Source organism: Miscanthus floridulus, chromosome 5 (genome assembly GCF_019320115.1).
Source record: "Miscanthus floridulus cultivar M001 chromosome 5, ASM1932011v1, whole genome shotgun sequence".
Lineage (NCBI taxonomy): Eukaryota > Viridiplantae > Streptophyta > Magnoliopsida > Poales > Poaceae > Miscanthus > Miscanthus floridulus.
Genome location: NC_089584.1, coordinates 115,772,544 through 115,791,983, shown reverse-complemented (window position 1 = coordinate 115,791,983; position 19,440 = coordinate 115,772,544). Strand labels below are relative to the sequence as shown.

General features: G+C 43.7%; 1 protein-coding gene and 1 non-coding gene across 2 annotated transcripts; one reads left to right on the top strand and one right to left on the bottom strand.

The window, feature by feature from the left end:
- Nucleotides 1-9,909: 9,909 nt before the first annotated feature.
- Nucleotides 9,910-10,771, bottom strand: LOC136453192 (uncharacterized). The gene is made up of 2 exons (XM_066453778.1): nucleotides 10,498-10,771; nucleotides 9,910-10,381 (listed from the first exon to the last, which is right to left on the bottom strand). The coding sequence occupies exons 1-2, from the start codon at nucleotides 10,685-10,687 to the stop codon at nucleotides 10,179-10,181; spliced, it is 393 nt and encodes a 130-aa protein (XP_066309875.1). The 5' UTR covers nucleotides 10,688-10,771; the 3' UTR covers nucleotides 9,910-10,178.
- Nucleotides 10,772-17,854: 7,083 nt separating this feature from the next.
- On the top strand, nucleotides 17,855-17,993 carry LOC136455737 (small nucleolar RNA Z247). Its single transcript, XR_010759210.1, has one exon. It is a non-coding gene; the product is annotated as a small nucleolar RNA Z247 (small nucleolar RNA).
- Nucleotides 17,994-19,440: the final 1,447 nt, after the last annotated feature.

Below are 19,440 nucleotides of genomic sequence, written 5' to 3'. Positions count from 1 at the left end.
GAGCATGATTTCCCTAACGACAGAGATACCTACAGAAGCCGGCAGAGAAAGAAGGATGAGGAAGCAGCGCGAATCAATAGGTTGGAGGAATATGTTCGTGAGTCACGGGAGGCGTTGCTTCAAGCACAAGAGCGCGAAAAAGACATGCAAGCTAGAATGCAGGAGGAAATCATAAAGCAAGTGCAAATAGCAATGAGTGCCCAAAGGCAGGCATCAGATCTGGGAATGAACATTAATATTAGCCCCCTGATCAGTTGAAAAGCAGCAGCGCTTCCACGGAGTTGCCAAATCAAGATGACGCAGTGCTATGTTTCCCCGTGGATGACATCACTACACCGTTTACATCATGTGAGATACATATTCCAAAAGGGAATGCCACAATCATGGTGGTTCTCGGTGTTTCTTCTCCTCCAGATCCTACCAAAACACCAAGAATCCATGGGGCAATAATACCACCTAGATATGTTAGTGTCTCAGTGGATAGAGTTAACAAAGGTTTTAGTGATCTGGCTCTTGACATTCCAGGAGATGATGGGGAGAAGACTCTAGGAGAAGCAGAGAAGACATTCATACTATGTCGCAAGCGCTACATCATTATTCCTAGGGTCTCTAGTCCACCGCCGCTTCCTCGACTGCCAGACAATAGGTGTGGATAAAAGTGAACAAAACAATTTTTTCACTAATTTTCTATTGACATGCATGATTAATAATAATAATTTCTTATACCTAATTATTCTTTTTTGTACTCACACATCAAGGCCTCCGCCAACCTAAGTCCAATTATTCAATCTCCAGATCATCATAGTGCTCCGAACAATAATTATGCAACGTCGCCACCGCCGCCACCTCCAAGGAGGTCTCCAACGCCTCCAAGGAGGTCTCCAACGGCTGCCCCGCCTCCCTTGATGACCAAGAAGCAGCCAGCTCCTAAGAGGTCCGCCTCGCAAACGAAGTCATTGGCCCACCAGCCGACAAAGAAGAAAGCCTCCTCTAATCCAGTTATTCCCCAAAAACTGTCTTACGAGAAAAGTGAAAAAGAATTAAATGCTGTAGTATAAAAAGATGTGAATAGTTTCTTCAAAAAAGTAAGAAAGCAACAAGAAGCAAGGGAGAACCTAGAGAAACCGTACTTCTACCCACCTCCAGATCTTCTAACAAAAAAGGTGGACCAGAAAAAGCGAGAATCTCAAAAGACCCTGCCAAAATTGGACTACGACCGCTCTCTCACCAAGTCATTTGAGGCGGCGCAGAAAAAGACTAGAGCAGGGAAAGGTGTTGCACAACTTGGACAACAATCGCAACAATCAGTCCCCCCTCTTGTCATTCGTAATGAATATGGTTCAAAATTAGACTTACTAGACGTCGATTTTGAGGACCTAGTTCGGTTTTATGAGGATACTGGTTTGGACCTTGCCCAAATGCTCGCTGAAGGACCATCTGCTCCGAAAGTGGATCCTTGGAAGAAATTTGAACATGGAAAGAGTCTATACAACCCTGAGGCCTTAGGTGAATTGGGTACGCAAATGTACCTACTAAACAAGTGGTACATGGCGGCGTGTGAACGGGGAGAGACCTTTGTTTCTGTTAGAGTTAGAAACCAACATTACTTCCGTGGCGATGACGTTATATATGTCGAGTTTTTAGAATTACACCAACTATGCCACCTGGACTCTCTCGACAAAAGTCTCATTAGCTGCTATTGTCTGTAAGTGTGATTATTTTCTACTATTAAAGTGTATATATATAAAGCTACATGTATATATATAAATTATATATCCTCACACTATATTTTTATATATGCAGATATGAGATGACAGAACTCAGAAAGAGAAAGAATAATGATGTTGGTTTCGTTGATCCAAATGTCTTATTCAAACACCCTAATCCCCCGCCTGAATGGAAAGCTGAACTCGAGAAAAATCTCATGAGGTTCTTAGTGAACCAACAAAACAAGAACATACTCTTCCCCTACAACTTCAAGTGAGTGTTAAATAATTAATGTCGATCATATGGACATTTGTTCAATTATTTGCTTACTAGCTAAGCTATCTCCCATATATATATATATATATATATATATATATATATATATATATATATATATATATATATATATATATATATATATATATATATTGACTCTAGTTAATGTCGATCATATTTGTGTATAAAAACATATGCAGCAATCACTGGATATTGATGGTCATCGATATGGCCAATAGTCGGTTGAGCATCTTAGACTCATTAAGAAAAGAGCAAACAGAGTACCAAGACATGATAGATATTATCCAAGGGTAATTTGGTCTCCCTAGCAACTATATATACCCCGATCTCTTAACTGCAACAATTATTAAAGGCTAAATTAATTTTTTATTTTATTAGGCGCGGTGTTTGGAAAAGTTTCATTGAGGAACACCACATGAAACATTGCAAAGCGCCACTAGAGGTAATCGCACACAAAGTAAGTGCTAGCTATATATATATATATATATAATTCAATTAACATCATGCATGCTTTCAATTCACCAGATCTTTTTTCTCGTAAAAGTGGGTTCTGAGGCAAGAACAGGGGACCACTACTGCGGATACTATGTTTGTGAGTTCATCATGGCGTACTCAAAAAAAAAACTCATGAAGAGATTCTCAAAGTACGTTATATAAATATATTCATATATTCACAATTTCTTTTATTGCTCATATATATAAGTAATCACGTGACCAACACACACACACACACACACATATATATATATATATATATATATATATATATATATATATATATATATATATATATATATATATATATATATATATATATATACTTTTCCTTTAACTTTTATTGAAGACTCTATGGTTGAAGGAAAAAGTCATATAACGTGACCAACTGAAAGCAATTCAAGAGACCATAGCAGGATTTCTTAATGACCAGGTCTTAAACCCCGCCGACGAGTTCTACAATGACATGAACGAAATATAGAAGCCAAACCAGATGGAGTGAATTTGTTATTCCAAGGATATGATAGAATATACAATGCAAGCTTTATTTATAATATATATATATATACATACATATTATATGTACATAAAATAACGTACAATATATGTATATGCATGTAATATATACGTTAGTTTCATACTTTAGTTTGTACAAAATGTTCGAACATTATAAGCGTGTAGAATACATATATTATTAGCAGCGTAGAATGCGTATTCGAAAACCTATTTGAAAACCAAAACAAATCATCAATTGAAAATAGAAACAAAAAAAAAGAAAACCTTTAGTCCCGGTTGGTAATATCAACCGGGACTAAAGGGCCGGCCCACGTGGCCAGGCTGGGAGGCCTCTTTAGCCCCGATTGGTATTACCAACCGGGACTAAAGGTGTCCCGGGTGAGAAATCGGGACTAAAGGAGGGGCCCTTTAGTCCCGGATTCGTGCTCCCGGTTGGGAAACCGGAACTGAAGGGGTTTTCCAACCGGGAGTACAGCTTGTTTCTGTACTAGTGATGTAACCGCAGATAAATTGGAGGCCTCCCAGCGATTTGGCTCCTGTTCGCCTATATCTCTTGATGACTCGTGCCGCTCCAGGAATCGGAGGCCAGCGCAAGCCGCGTGTCCTGCTGGGGCCACGTGCAAGCTCTTCTTCTCGTGTTACAATCTCCGCCCCGTCTCAGGTCTCACCGATCAAAGTGAAAAAAGACACCGCACCGCCTCCCTGCAGGCTTCAGCTTCCTTGCCTTTTCCTCTTCCCTGCCTGCGGCACGAGCAGATGCAGCGCACGACCCTACTGGTAGCTGCACGTGCGGATCGGATCACTTCATCACCTGTTCCTCTCCCCCGGCCGCGGCGTGTACGAAAGGAGAGGCTGGGACAGCCATGGCGCTTGGGCGCGGGCATGCCCGGTGCAGCATCACCCGTTCCTCATCCTCATCTCTGCAGCTAGCCATGGGGGTTCCCCACCGTCTACCTCTCCGCCGTTCTCGAGTACCTTGCCACCTGAGGTTCGTATCCGTTCCTCCAGCTTGATCTGCTTTTCAATCTGGACCTGCCTTGATTTCAGAGTTTTTTATCAGGTACAACTTGGACGTACACAACTCACACACTCCACACTCCACACTCACACCACACGCACACAACGCGTACGCATCTGTACACACGCAAAGAAAAGATTGGGAGGCGTAGCCTTCAGTCCATGGAAAACGCGCAGTACCACCGAACGTCTTACCTTTTATTTTAAAGCCAGCCTATATTTCTTTATTTGTAACTCATGCCATGAGTGCTTGCCTCCATATATATACTCTTGTAATACTCTGGTAGATATAACGAAATGCATGGCTGTGTGTGAGATACATAATTGGCTACATCAAACATGTATCTTGATGCTGCGAGTTAGCCTTTTTCCTTTTCCAATGATATTTACATATGTTTGTGATATGGTGATTGTCAACTATGGATTGGTACATATATCTAAATTTATTGCTCTTAGATTTTTGTTCTGAAATTTGTTCCAGCATTTGCCAATTTTATATTGTTCCGTGCTTATGCTAATTAGCTATTGTTGCATGATTATGCTAATTACTTATTGTTCTGTACCCATAGTATTTACTGATGCTGCGCAATTCAATTGAAATGGTTTCCTCAACCAATGCTTTATGTGCTACTGGCAGAGATGGCCTTCGGTGCCCCTTGATGATGAAATTATTTCTTTCATCGATGTATTTGGATTGACTAGAACCGTTATGGGGCAAGGACCAGACCACATGGTGCTAAGCCAATTCTATATGTCAGCCAGGGCACATATCAGGTAGAGACCATTTGCTAATCATTATGATCTTGACTTGATTTTGGGATGGACATTTCAAGTTATATATTTGTTCATTGTAAAACCTAAAATATCTTTGTGTGTCACTTTTCATACTTAGATCTATGTCTATATCTATATCTATATCTATAGTTAATACCAAGGTAAGACATGTTGGTTCTGTTGACCAGAATCAGTTAGTACCAAGGTATGCATTTTTAATCCACCATTTAAAATTCTTAGCGCCCTGTAATCACTAATTTGGAATCTAGAAAAAAAGAAAGACAATTATTATGGTTATACTTGAAATTTATCCCATTACTTAAATCTCTGCTATCTCTTATAAAACCATGCGAAGAGATGCATGTTGTATACACCATGGATTTTTAGTACAACTACAAATGAAAAATTTTGTAGTATGCTAATATGAATGCGGGATGTATCTTCAGTTTTCCACTGAATTAGTGCTTCCGCTCCACATTAGTATCATTTTGCTCATTCCAGTATATAGGTTGTTAAAGTGCTTCTGTTGGATTCGTGCCGACAGTATGCTAATATAAATAGGGGATTTATCTTCAGTTGGCAGTTGCCCACTATTTCCGTCTTCCTTTTCTCAGCAAGGGCCAAACATGAGTGCATGATAATGCTGTTCAATAGGTGAGTTGGTGCTTCCTCGCCACATTAAGATCATTTTTCCCATTCTAGTATCTAAGTTCGATTTGTGCCGGCCTTTTTAACTGATAACAGCCCAACAAAGGATAATTCTAAAATGCCATTAATTGACAGCATTGCTGACAAGCCCAGGTGCTACTTCCATCAGTCCATGATCAGGTCTTCCCTTGTGATAGATTTACCCGCCCTCTGTTTATATGATGTTGTCAACAATTACATTTTTAGTTATTTTCATAACACCTTGTTACTATTATGTTGCTATACAACATGAATGGCATCGAATCCAATGAGGTTTGTTTTAGTTTGAAGAGTGAACCATGTTACAATTATAATTAGTTTGTTTTAGTTTGAAGAGTGAACCATGTTACAATTATAATTAGTTATTACACCGAGTCCCTCTCTACCGAGCATTTCTTTTGGTCATATCATCTTATATATTTTCCTTGAAGAAAAAGTACTCCCATATAAAATAAATTTTCTTTGATCTTTTATTACCTATGCTTCCAACGTCGTCTATGCATGATCATGATATAGGCATAAGTATTGACTAGCTGCAAAAAAATAAAAAATCAATTTGGGGAATAGTTTTGCATGTAATTTAATATACCAAGATGAGATAGTACCCCTTTTTTATCTTTTTAATTAATGAATAGTTTTGGACCCTAACTTAGAGAGAAGGTACTCGATTTGCATGGTCCAAGGACTCAGGAGTTGCCATTGCCTCTATTATGAAACCATTCTTACAGTGATACGATTTTCTATTTTGTAAATAATGGATCTATTTGTGCAGACCAATCTGAGGGGACAATATCCATGTGAGAAGGGGGCCAAAAAAAGGATGACACAATATTTTGTTGATGAATAATACACCTTGTCTTATAGTTCTTTTTTACAGTATCCCCAATCCATTGTTCACATTGTAATGAAGATTTTGCCTGTGCCATATTTGGCTATTCCTATAATCCTGACCTCAATAAATACATGATATAATGTATAGTGCCTACAAAGTTTGCAACGTTTATATATTGGTGTTGAGTGTTGAAACTTTTTGATTTTGCTCTTTTGTCCAACGACCATGTTTGGGCTATATATGTATAAATATCATTCAGTTATTCCTAATTGTGTTATAAATCATGAATGGTTTTATTCTGTCACAACTTTTAGTCACATGGTTTCTTAATCTTGTCTCACGCCATACAACAAGCTAACGTTCTGCTCATTTACCCAAAAACAACCTACCACTACGGATATGTTATTCCGTGTGGCATGCCACGTTGCCCAAAAACCGGCGCAGCGAAAGCGTGCCTACCGTGCTCTTATCCATGCAGAATGATTTTTTTTTTTTTGGAATCTTGTGCAGAATGATTTTGATTGAGCAACGATCTTTGTTACCTTCGTATTTTCCCTATGTACATGCATTACGAGGAGTTAGCGAGGTTTGTGAGTGTTAACCATTCTGGTGAGAAAAGTTGCAGTTTTTGTATTTGAACGTGAAAAGACCCGATCTGCAAAAGTGTTTAAAAGCTCTGGAAGACAACTTTTTTTTTAGAAAGGGCGGTAAAAGCTATGCCATTATTTATATATTTGACGATAAAAAAGAAAACAAGTGTCGATTCAGTTTTGAGTAAAAAACCAGTCTAAAAAACTACACAACTGAGAAGAGTATGTCACTCATCCCATACAAATTGGCACTCCAACCAGACCACTAACACTTCACACCACTACATGCTCGATGAACTTCACCGAGCCAACTTGGTGAAGACGAGCCAACTTGGTGAAGACGACCCAACTAGCAACTCAACTTGGTCGAAAAAACAACACAACTAGCAACTCCATAGCTAAAGGACGCCACAACTAGCAAAAACAACTAACTTAGGCAACCAACCCAAAACATTGCTGCCGAGCACCACCAACAAAACAACCTGAAGCACCACCATGGCCACACAGTAGGAAACGGAGCAGCGGTGCGGAGCTCCGAAGCCTCACGAGGCCTTCAAGAAGAAAACTATGCCAAGGCTGCAAGGACAGGTTTTCACCAGCAAATCCTAACTCGGCAGGAGAATGCAAGAAGGCTTTCATCGTGATCTCTCACACCATCCCACCACCGCCCACCATTATTGGCCACCACAAAGGAGACAATCACGAAGGAAGGTGGCAGTGACGAACGAGGACATCCTCGCCAACACTGACGCCACCACGCGTACCGCGAGCAGCCTTGCAGTAGTGCAGCCACATGACACGACACCCCTGACCCATCACGAAGACGAGATATGGAGAGCCAAGGGGGTTGTCCGCCCACCCGAGCCGCCATGGGGAGTTGCAAGAAGGACTATACCCATCACTGGAACCAGCCGAAGCCAGCTAGCAGCAAGCCGAACAGGCCAGCGTCAAGGGAAAGGAAGATGACATGGAGAAGGAGGGGTCGGGAAAGGGAAGGTAGAAGCCCTAGCCGCCCAGCCTCCCACATGGATCTAGCTGTTGGCCACCACCGCCCGGGCCAGCCCCCATAGGACCAGCCAACCCCCGCCTAGATCCGGCTGCTGCACACACACAACCAGTCTCCCCTCCCCCCTGCGGGATCCGACTGAGGCCGGCTAGCAGCGAGCCCGCCCAGGCATGGCCAGCCAGAGCAAGGGAGAGAAGGTGGCAGGAGGAGGGGCGCGGGAAGACCCCCACCACGCGGCCACGAAGATTCGGCCACCGAGCACAACGACTGGCCACCTGAGCGAATCCAGCCGCTTGACCCTGGAAATGCCAAAGCGACGAACTCGGAGAAAGAGAGAGGAGGGGGAGGAAGAAGAGGGTTGGGTAAGGTGGAGAGCGAGGTTGCCTCGCTGCCTCCCTCCTTGCTGCTCGTCGGGCCTCCGGCCGGCAGCTCCGGCGGCGGCCGAGGTGCCGCTAGGGTTTGCGGGGAGGCGCTGGGTGAGGGAAGGGAGAGCCGCCCGAGTCGGTCGGCTGAACGACGCGGGGGTGAATGAAGACAACTTCTCCCTCTCTTTTTTAAAGTCGTGTTTGTTTACCGCTTGATTTATAATATGTGCTGGTTTATAAGCCCAAAGGTCAATGGGTTGCCAAACAACCCGAATTATATAAGCTAGGTACCCAGTTTATGACAAATCCATAAACTACATGCACATATTCACTGCTCCTCCACAGTGGCATGCGTGAAGGGCGTGCAGTAGTGACAACTCCAGTAGGGTGTTAAGGATGCAAGTTGACGTTGGATGGAGGAAGCGCGGTTGGAGCGACAGGTCATAAGGGAGCAGCAATGGGCCTGGTTTTTGAATTGTTGTTTGGAAGGTACAGTGATAATGGTTTCGGATCCTTAGAAACCATAATCACCCCTTGATCCCTTCTTATCTTTTTTTTATTTTATTTGTTTTTTTTTATTGACATGCTCCTCACCGAAGCTCAATTAACAACCCAAGCCAAGGATCAGAAATCCCTTCAACACGGGTTAGACCGGCCTACGTCGAGGTTTATTTTGGCCTAGCATATTCCCTTATTATATACTAGCATTTACCTGTAGCATCACAGAGCGTCTCCAATAGTTCCCAAAAAGTTAGTTGGTAAATCAATGAATTTTAGAAATGGCTAAAAAAGATTGGAAGCATATTTGTTAGCTCCTCCAACAATTTCAAAAACCTAGTTACTAAAATATTTTGCATCAGGAATCTCAAACTATTTCTAAATCATATCAACCACTCTTATACTTGGTTTCTCTCTTGTATATTTGTATCAGGATTCAAGAACCATATCTTAGAGCATCTCCAAGAGACTCTTTATATCTTCCTAATTTACAGAAATAGAGATTTTGATGAAAAAAAAAATACTCTAACAGTCTCTTCAATTGGATATCCAAATATAGATATTCTCTATTTCGGGTTTTTCGCTAACCAAAGATGGAGAGCGATGATGACTCTCTAGACTGCGTACAAGATATAGAAACACTGTTGGAGGACACAAAGATATAGAAAACGATTTTTACGCAGATGATTCTTCAAATGATGATTTAGAGAGTAGATTTTAGAAAGGCCCTTGGAGATGCTATTACTCTTTATTCTTCCCAAATCCTTCTCCATATTGATGTCGATCGCATATATTTCCGCGTGATTGGTGGATCGATTTTTCCAAGTGCCGAAAGATTGGAAGTTGTTGGAGAGCAGTTTTTTCAATCTTGCTAAAAAAATCTAGATTGAGAATTAGTTTTGGAAACTCTTGGATGCTCTAAGGCGTATTTTCTCGTGGTTATTAATTAGGGATCCAAATTTGTACAATCATCAAAATGTGTGACCGGAAGGAGGAGGTTTAGGCCGGTGGCGGTTGAATTAGCGGAGTCCAAAGCATACCAACTCTTCTCATCAGCAATACGATGGACGAAATGAAGAACACACGAACGCATGGTACATTTCGAACACATGACTACATGAGAGCAAACCGGTGAAATCAAATTTTTTTATGAAAAATGTGTTGCGGGGACAGAGTGACACGCATCACTGTGGAATACTGAAAAGTGCGACAGAGAATACTGAAAAGTGCGACAGATAACATACCGACCCTATATGATCAGCAACTTCACTCATACGTCATTCGAGAAAAAAAAACTTCGCTCATACATGGAGGGGAACGAAACCACCATAGCACGACTCATCGTCGCGACGTAGGGACCAGGGCAGCGCAAATTAAGCTAGGCATGCAGGCGCTCAAGCGGATGTGGCTTGAAGGCAGACCCACTGGCCGACAAATATCTTCTCGCAGTTGATGTTGGGGTTGAAGCCGAGGAACTGCTCTTGGGTCAGCCCCGCGCCCTGCCCCACGGAAAAGCACGTCTCGCCCGCCTGCACTCCGTGCACATTGGTGCATGTCAGCTCCGGCACCGGCGCAGCCTTCGCCACCAACACGTCACCTGTGACATTTCATTCATTCGGCACGCACGCTCAAACAACGGCGACGCACGGGCGGCGTATGCATTTCATGCCGGATTATTGCTTGGACGACGGGTCGGAGTATGTAGCTGCATACCTCCTTGTGCGTCGCGGCGCACGGTGAACCTTGTGATGCGCCCGGTGAGCCTCGCGTTGGCCTTGGCCCCACGGAGGGCCGCTGCCTCGTTGTGGCGCACGGCGGTGAGCCTTGCGTCAGCCCCGGACAGGGCGACTGCCACGAGGAGGGACACGATCAGGAGGAGGGTGGCAGCGCCATGGTTCACCATTATATTGCGAGTGCTGCCGCTTCAACCGTGCAAGCAGCAGATAGATTTTGTGTAGAAGAATTGAGCTCGAGCTATGCTTTACTGCTTGGATGGCTTGGTGTCGCAAAGAGTATGCTTCGCGCCTTCTTATAGCTCGGCGAATGCGGTAGCTGATAAGATGCATGTAGTACGTGACGAATCGATCGAAGAAGCTACAAGTGTCAGAGACGTATGGCCTTGGACATGTCGCAAGGACGGCCAACGGACGGGTGAATCGATGACGCTGCTGTGGACATGTCGTCACAGCACATTTTTTTTAGCCGGCGTCTCTATTGCAATTTGGCCGGGACCAATCCGCCCCGTTTATGATTCCAATGGAGCTCATTTGGAATATTCTCTTATATCCATGCAGCAGAATGATTTTGACTGAGCAACGATCTTAGTTACCTTCGTATTTGCCCTATGCACCCTGTGGATGCATTAAGAGGAGTTAGCGACGTTTGTGAGTGTTACCCATTCTGGTGAGAAAAGTTAGGAGTTTTTTATTTGAACGTGAAAAGACCCGATCTGCAAAAGTGTCTAAAAGCTCTGGCTCGCTCTGTCTACCCAACAACCATGTGTTTTATGCAGTTTCAACACAAGAATTTTTTTACACCATAGAATTAAGATCCAACGACCTCCAGCCTTCTTCTACCTCCAGTCTTCTTCTACCTCCAGACAATCACAAATCACAAGTTCACAGATCCACATATCACAACAAACAATTTTTTTCTATGCAAGGACAAGAGGACAAATCACGTCCAGATCTGATCGGAGCCATACGATGCGACTGGAACGCGCATATACGAAGCGCTTGAGGCGGGCATGCATCCTTCCTTCTCAACATGCGACTTCAAGACGCTACTGGCCCGTGCGCCAATGTGACGATAAGAGGCCACCATGCAGCCGGACACGTAGCTGTACGTGGCTGCTTGAGACGACATCGGAAAGGCGACCACAGGTGTTTTTTTTACCATAGGTGTTAGCACAAAGAAAATCAATGTGTTTTTTATGCTAAAACACATGTGTGTTGTATAGCATTTCTGTTTACTAAAGCCGTGTTTTTTTTTACCCCCTTCATTTATAAAATATGTGCTGGTTTATAAGCCCGAAGGTAAATCAGTAAATGGGTTGCCAAACAATCCGAATTATATAAGCTAGGTACCCATCTTATATATGACAAAAATCCATAAACTACTTTGGAGGAGCTTATTTGGGCATGCATCTGCGGCAGCTGCGAGCACATATTCACTGCTCCTCCACAGCGGCATGCGTGATGCGCGCAGTAAGGCTGCAACCAGAAAAGGTACAGCCGATGAGATCCAATATTGTCTTTTCCTAAGAAATCACACCTCCAAATATTTTTAAATATGTTATTAGGTTACCAAATAAGGTATAGCTTGCTTCCCTCTGGTTTATACTCCCTTCTTCATAAAATTTAGTGTATAGAAGCATTTAAAGTTGTAGCTAAATGAAAATGATTTAGGGAAGGGACATAAAGACAAATTTGCATTAAATAAAATTTGGCAGGTACTGTAAATTGTATTTTGGATTCAGACTCATTTTTCAAATAGCCGTTAGCTGCCATTAATCAAGCAATCCGCTTTGATCACGCGCGTGGTAGTGTCTACACAAACCTGAATTAAATGGATTAGTTATGTTATGTTATATTCTCTCTTAACCTATCTTAAAGTCCCTTTATTTGGTCCAGCACGACAAAGGGAAACAAACATGCTCACTACCGGAATCGCAAGCTTTTGCCGAGTGCCAAGAACTTTGCCGAGTTTTTTTATCTCGGGCACTCGGCAAAGGCTGTCTTTACCGAGTGCCCAAACTCGAACCCTCGACAAAGACACGACCCTCGGCAAAGCTTGTCTTTGCTGAGTGCTCACGATCAACACTCGGCAAAGACGTCCTCTTTGCCGAGTGCTCCGACATGCCACTCGGCAAAGACTTTCTTTGCCGAGTGTCAACGTCTCACACTCGGCAAATTTTGGCCCGCCATTAAACCAGCCTGCCGCCGTCAGCTCTTTACCAAGTGTACAAATGGAACACTCGGCAAAGAGGCTCTTTGCCAAGTGTCAAAAGCGGACACTCGGCAAAGTATAATTTTTTTTTGACTCCTACACTTCAAAATTTTTCACCTCTCCACATACCACATGTGGTACTCCATGCTTAAGTTTGGTGTATTTTTGAATTTATTTGCTATATTTAACTAATTAATTGCATTTCAAGCAATTTTTTGAATTAAGTTAAATTTGAACTGCAAGTGATTCAAATATTTGGAAAAAATGAGTATAAAATTGATATTCATGTTATTCAACCCAGTTTGAGGCCTTACCTATAAGATTATAAGGGGTTTCGAACATCTTATTTCGGAAACACGACCCTGAGCGTGTGGTTGAATGGTTTTTAAATTCTATAAAAAGCAAAGAATATCTGAAAATCATGAAATTTGATAAGATGTCATGATATCATATGTGGAGGCTGTGGTAAAAAATTGAGAAGGTGTCGCATAAGTTGTCACGTACATTGCTTACAAACTGAAACATCTCCGAAGAAGTTTCATGATTGTTGAGAATGATCTGATAAGATTTGGAGTGAAAGTAACGGTCGAGTTGTGGTTTGACTCCGAAACTTTTTGTATAGCCAATAGACATCAAAGATCATGTCATGTTAAATTTAGTGATTTTTTTTATCCATTTGATAATTATTAATTTTTAATTGCAATTATATAAATGGAATTTGAGCTATAACTACATGAAATCATGGTCTATTTTTCGCTGAAGCATCAAATTTGCGACGGCGCAATCGACCCGGCCCGTACTAGGTCTCTCTCCGAGATTCGAGCAAGGAGCACGAGCTCGAGCCCGGCCATACGCACACGGCCGGACTGTACACAGCACACGGTGCAGGCACTCAAGGTTATTTCTGTTTTATTCGTCGTTCATTGATTTTTACATACCTTTGCTTTGCGTTGTATCATTGGGGTGAAATATTGTAGGCCGAGCTGGCAGAAGAGAGGAGGCGACGGGAGGAGGCTGAGGCGAGGGCTGAGGAGGATCGACGGAGGATGGAGCAGATGTTTCAGTATATTCAAGGTCTTGGAGCTCACTCAGGCTATGTTCCGCCACCGATGATATTCACTCCACCAAATGATCCTGCTGTCACTCCTGTGAGTTTCTCTACCTTAAATCTAAATGTGAATGTGGATATGGATATATGAATGTGAATCCAAATGATATGTTGAGACAAATGCACCATGATATGTGAATATGCATATGTGGTTGTCGGTCATCGTACCGTTGTTTTGTTGTAGGTTTTGGACACCTCACCGTGCAGGGGAGGTGCTGCCGAAATTTTGAACTGACACTAATATGTTGCTTTTTTCAAGTTTTTAGAACCTACCTTAAATCTTGTCTCACACATGCAATCACTTCTCTTTTGTGCAGGAGCAATCGGCGGCGTCGAATGATGTTCATGGCACACCTCCAGCTCAGGGCACACCTCCGTCGCAGTGGGACCGGTGGAGTGGCCGTTAACAATAGAGGTAGATGGACTTGTGCTTGTGATGCTTATTTGTGAATGGTGGCACTTGTGGCGGCACTTGGATGATATTTGTGGACTATGTGATACTTGTGGACAACTTGTGATGGTATTTGTCATGGTTATGGATTATATGTGATGGCTATGTGATATATGTGATTGTTGTGTGATATGTGATATATATGTGATGGTTGTGTGATATATGTATGTGTGGATGCAATAAACAAAAAAATGCAAAAAAAGCAAATTTCCTAGCTATGCCGAGTGCAATAACCAAGACACTCGGCAAAGCTGGGAGGCTTTGCCGAGTGCTATGACCATGACACTTGGCAAAGGCAGGGAGGCTTTGCCGAGTGGCACACATAAGACACTCGACAAAGCCTCGCTTCCTTTGTCGAGTGCTACAAGTCAGACACTCGGCAAAGCCTCCCTGCCTTTGCCGAGTGCCGCCAACTAGGCACTCAGCAAAGCGGCCACCTTTGCCGAGTGTAGTGCGATTGACACTCGGCAAAGAGAGCGGGCTTTGCCGAGTGCCCCCGTGAGGCGCTCGGCAAAGCGACCGTCACCGTCGATTGGCGCCGTCAGGCAACTTTTCTTTGCCGAGTGCCCGACAAAAGACACTCGGCAAAGAGGCCTTTGCCGTCACCGGCTTTGCCGAGTGATCTTTGCCGAGGGTTACACTCAGCAAAGGCTTTGCCGAGTGTATATGGGGATTTGCCGAGTGTCACAGGCACTCGGCAAAGAGCTTGAGTCCGGTAGTGGTTCTAAATTATATTATTTTAACTTTTGTCTTAAGTCAAACTTTTATAAGTATGACTAAACTTTTAGAAAAAGAACACATAAGCATCTAAATTGTTAAATTAGTTTTATTAGATTTATTATTAAATATATCTAGTGCAGATATTTAAATTTATCGATATTAACATACATTTTTAAAACTTGGTTAGCGTTATATAAGTGACATGGAGCCTGGAGCGACTACTTATGAAGCAACGATCTTTCTTTTTTTTTTTGAAACATGGAAGTAAACTCCATTACTCATCAAACCGCATCTCTGGCGACCAAGACCTGGATACAAGAGGGCATATCATCCCTAACCGAGATCGGGCCAAACCCAGACTAGCCCCTAAGCTAGCAAGACCGTGGCCTATAGAATTACAATGTCGAGGATCATGAGAAATCGTTCTTGATACAAAATTAGAAATTAAGAGATCTTTGAGCTCCCAAATCAAGCCACATGCCGAGCTGTGGTCCAGGGACGAGTAGGTAGCTGCTTGCACCACTGCTACTGCATCCGTCGCCATGATCAGTCTCTGCACGCCAACTCAGCTGCTCGTTGTAGCGCCTGGAGACAAGCTATAATCTCCGCTTGAAGCGGTTCAAGAACCATCTCCAATTTGCCATAACCAGAGCTTATCACCCTTCCTTCTTGATCGCACAACACAAAGCCCCATCCCCCTGAACACGATTCAGGACTGAAGGCTCCATCGCAATTGGCTTTAATGTAACCAGTAGGTGGACGCTTCCAGATCTCTCGTTGCCGCGGCACAATGGTCACCGGATTCAACTGATTCAGGGAGGAGTATTCATCAGCATACGAGCGGACCAGCTGTGCCAAATGCAGATACCTTCTGGGCGTCTCGCCTTCTCGTACTGCACATCTTTCAGACCACCATAAGTAGAGCAGCACTATGACTTGTCTCTGAATATCACCCTTCAGTTTCAGAATCTCCTTAATCACTTCTTTGGCCGATGAGAGCAAAGCCATGGAGCTGCAGACGTGGCTCATTTGCAATTCGTTCCACACTCTGGTGACATGCTTGCACTTCAAAAATAGATGTGCTCCATCCTCATCAAGTCTCCTGCAAAGGCAACAAGCGGTGTCCAGCTTCATTCCACGTCACTTGAGATTAACACGGAGTGCCAGGCTGTTATGACCAAGCCGCCATAGGAGGTGCTGCATCTTTTTTGGACAATTCAGCTTCCAGAGGTGCTTCCACAACAAGCTATCATCACCATTTGCCACAGCTGAGGATGATCCTGCTTGTCTCCTATCATTTCGCCTCGATCTTCAACACACACTTTATAAGCTGAACGGGCAGAAAAGAGTCTGTTCTTGTTGTAGTGCCGAGATACAATGTCCTCCATTCCATCATGAAACGGAATACGCAATATCATCTTGCCATCGTCTTCCCAAAATAAGTCACAAACAAGTGCTTCATCCCATGTACCACCAATCGGGTCCATCAACTCATCTACTCGAAAAAAAAACTCATCTACACGAGTCAGTAGGCAGTTCCCCCGCCCGTGGCGTAAAAGGTCTGCGAGTATGCTCCCTAGGCAGCCACGGCCCATTTTCTAAGGCCTAGCGGGCTGGACTACATGTTTTAGGCTACGGCCCATTTTCCAAGGCCTATCAGGCTAGGCTACATTTAGCAACCAACTTTGTTTGAAATTGGTGATGGCACACCACTACCAGAAATAAGTTAGAACTTAGAAACCGCAGAGGCGCGTTCTATTTCCCCGAGTTAGATTATATCACCAAAATACATTAAACTTTTTGTATTTTAACTACTAATGGATGAAACCACATATTCACGGATAAAGTCTTATATCTATATTTATACCGTTTGACCCAAAAAAAATATTCACACTTACACCCGTTAATTACAATTAATACTCATTGATACTCCTACCACAAATAGGATTGCTGTCCACCAAACAAACTGGCTGAAATTTGCGTAACTTGACCCAAAAGAAAGTCCAATCTATCTACACTTTGCCATTCAAAAGAGTCTACTCTAACTTACATTAGAGGGACTTATGTTACCGACAAATTCAAGTCCCTCTTGTTAAAGGATGCCGTGCTTATCCCCTCAGCTCCCTACGGTGTGTAGTTAGGATATGCCGTATGGTTAGTTGTAGCCATGGCTTGTAAGTCAAGATGTAATCTTGTAATCTATCCTGTAATTTGAGATTGTTGTACAAGCCTCGTTGGGGGCTGTTCCCAACCATATAACAGGCAACCGAGCCCTCCAAGGGAGGCAACTCGTTCCAGCCATTTCCACATGGTATTCAGAGCCTTCTTCCTAGCGGATTTCTCCCATGGCGTTCGCTTCTTCCTCCTCCGTAGCATCTGATGTTCAGTCCATCGCCACATTTCTTCCCGTGAGCGAAAAACTGAACCGCGCCAATTACCAGTTGTGGAAGGCCCAAGTGTTGTCCGCACCGAAGGGTGCCTAGCTCGCCAAGTACCTTGATCCGGCGGTGAAGCCACCGGCGGAGGTCCTCACACCGAAAGCAGACGACAAGAAGGAGCCGCCCGTGCCCCACCCCGACTACGCGACATGGGTCGCAAAGGACCAGATGGTCCTCAATTTCTTGCTGTCCAACCTTTCGAAGGAGATCCTATCTTAGGTCTCCAATGAGGTCACTGCTTCCAGGGCTTGGGCGGCGATTAAAGGGTTGTTCGCGTCCCAGTCCCGTGCTCGTGTCATTAGCACGAGGATGGCGCTTGCTACCGCTTCCAAGGGCAACTCCACCATCAACGAGTATTTTGTGAAGATGAAGGGGTTAGTGGATGACATGGCTTCCGCTGGCCGCAAGCTTGAGGATGAGGAACTTGTTTCCTACATTCTCACCGGTTTGGATCTTGAGTTCAACCCGGTGGTTTCTGTCGTCGCTGCTAGAGTCGAACCCATTATGGTGGGGGAGCTCTACACCCAGCTGATCAGCTTCAAGCAGCGCATGGAGATTCATGGTGGCGGTGGCCACCAATCCTTGGCAAATTTGGTCGCCAAGGGCGGCAGTGGTGGTGGAAGCTCCAACAACACTCGCGGCGGCTGTCGTAGTGGCCGTGGCGGTTTTGGTCGTGGATCCAAAGGAGGTCATGGTGGTGCACGTCCCTAGGGTGGCGCACAGTCTGGTGTTATTTGACAGCTGTGCGGCAAAGAAGGCCACACCGTGATTCGCTGCTTCAAAAGGTTTGATGTTTCTTTCATAGGACCACCGCAGAAGTCTGCATCATCCACGACCACCTCGTATGGAGTTTACACAAACTGGTACATGGACCGATCACATTACCAGTGAATTGGAGAAGCTGACCATGCGCGACAAGTACAACGGCGACGAGCATGATCACACGGCAAACGGATCTGGTATGGAGATTCATCATGTTGGTCATAGCACTTTATGTTCCCCGACTAGAAAAATTCATCTAAACAATATTCTCCATGTTCCAAAAGCCCATAAAAACCTGCTATCTGTTAATCGTCTTGCTAGAGATAACAATGCTTTTCTTGAATTTCATCTGAATCATTTTTCTATCAAGGAACAGGTAACGAGGAGAACGCTCCTCACAGGCCGATGTGAAGGCGGCCTCTATCCTTTGAAGTCCTCTCCGAATAAGCAAGCTTCCATGAATAAACAAGCCCTCGGTGTTGTGAAGCCATCGGTCTCCTTGTGGCACCGTCGACTTGGCCATGCTTCTGCTCCTATAGTCCAACAGGTCCTTAGTCGCCACAAGCTTGCATTTGTTAGGAATTCGAATAATAATGTTGTATGCGATGCATGTCAACAGGGCAAGAGCCATCAGTTGCCTTACCCTAGGTCTACTAGTATTTCATCTAGTCCTTTAGACCTTATTTTTCGGATGTATGGGGACCTGCTCCAACCTCGGTTGGGCGTCACAATTATTATGTCAGTTTCATCGATGACTACAACAAATTTACTTGGATTTACCTTTTGCTCCATAAATCTAAAGGTTCTCAATGCTTTCACGATTTTCAGAATCTTGTTGAACGACAATTCAATTGCAAAATTATAGCTATTCAAACAGATTGAGGGAGAGAGTATCAAGCTTTGAACTCTTTCTTCAAGTGCATAGGTATAGCACATCATGTGTCGTGTCCCCATGCTCACCAACAGAATGGTTCTAGAGAGAGGAAACATCGCCACATTGTTGAAGTGGGGCTCTCACTTCTTGCTCATGCATCTATTCCATAAAAATTCTGGGATGAAGCTTTTCTTACTGATGTTTTTATCATTAACCGACTTCCTTCTAAAGTCATTGATAATGACACGCTCTTTAATCGTCTACTTGGGACACAACCTGATTATACTTTTCTCCGCACCTTTGGGTGCGCCTGCTGGCCGAACCTGCGACCATACAATGCCAGAAAACTCCAATT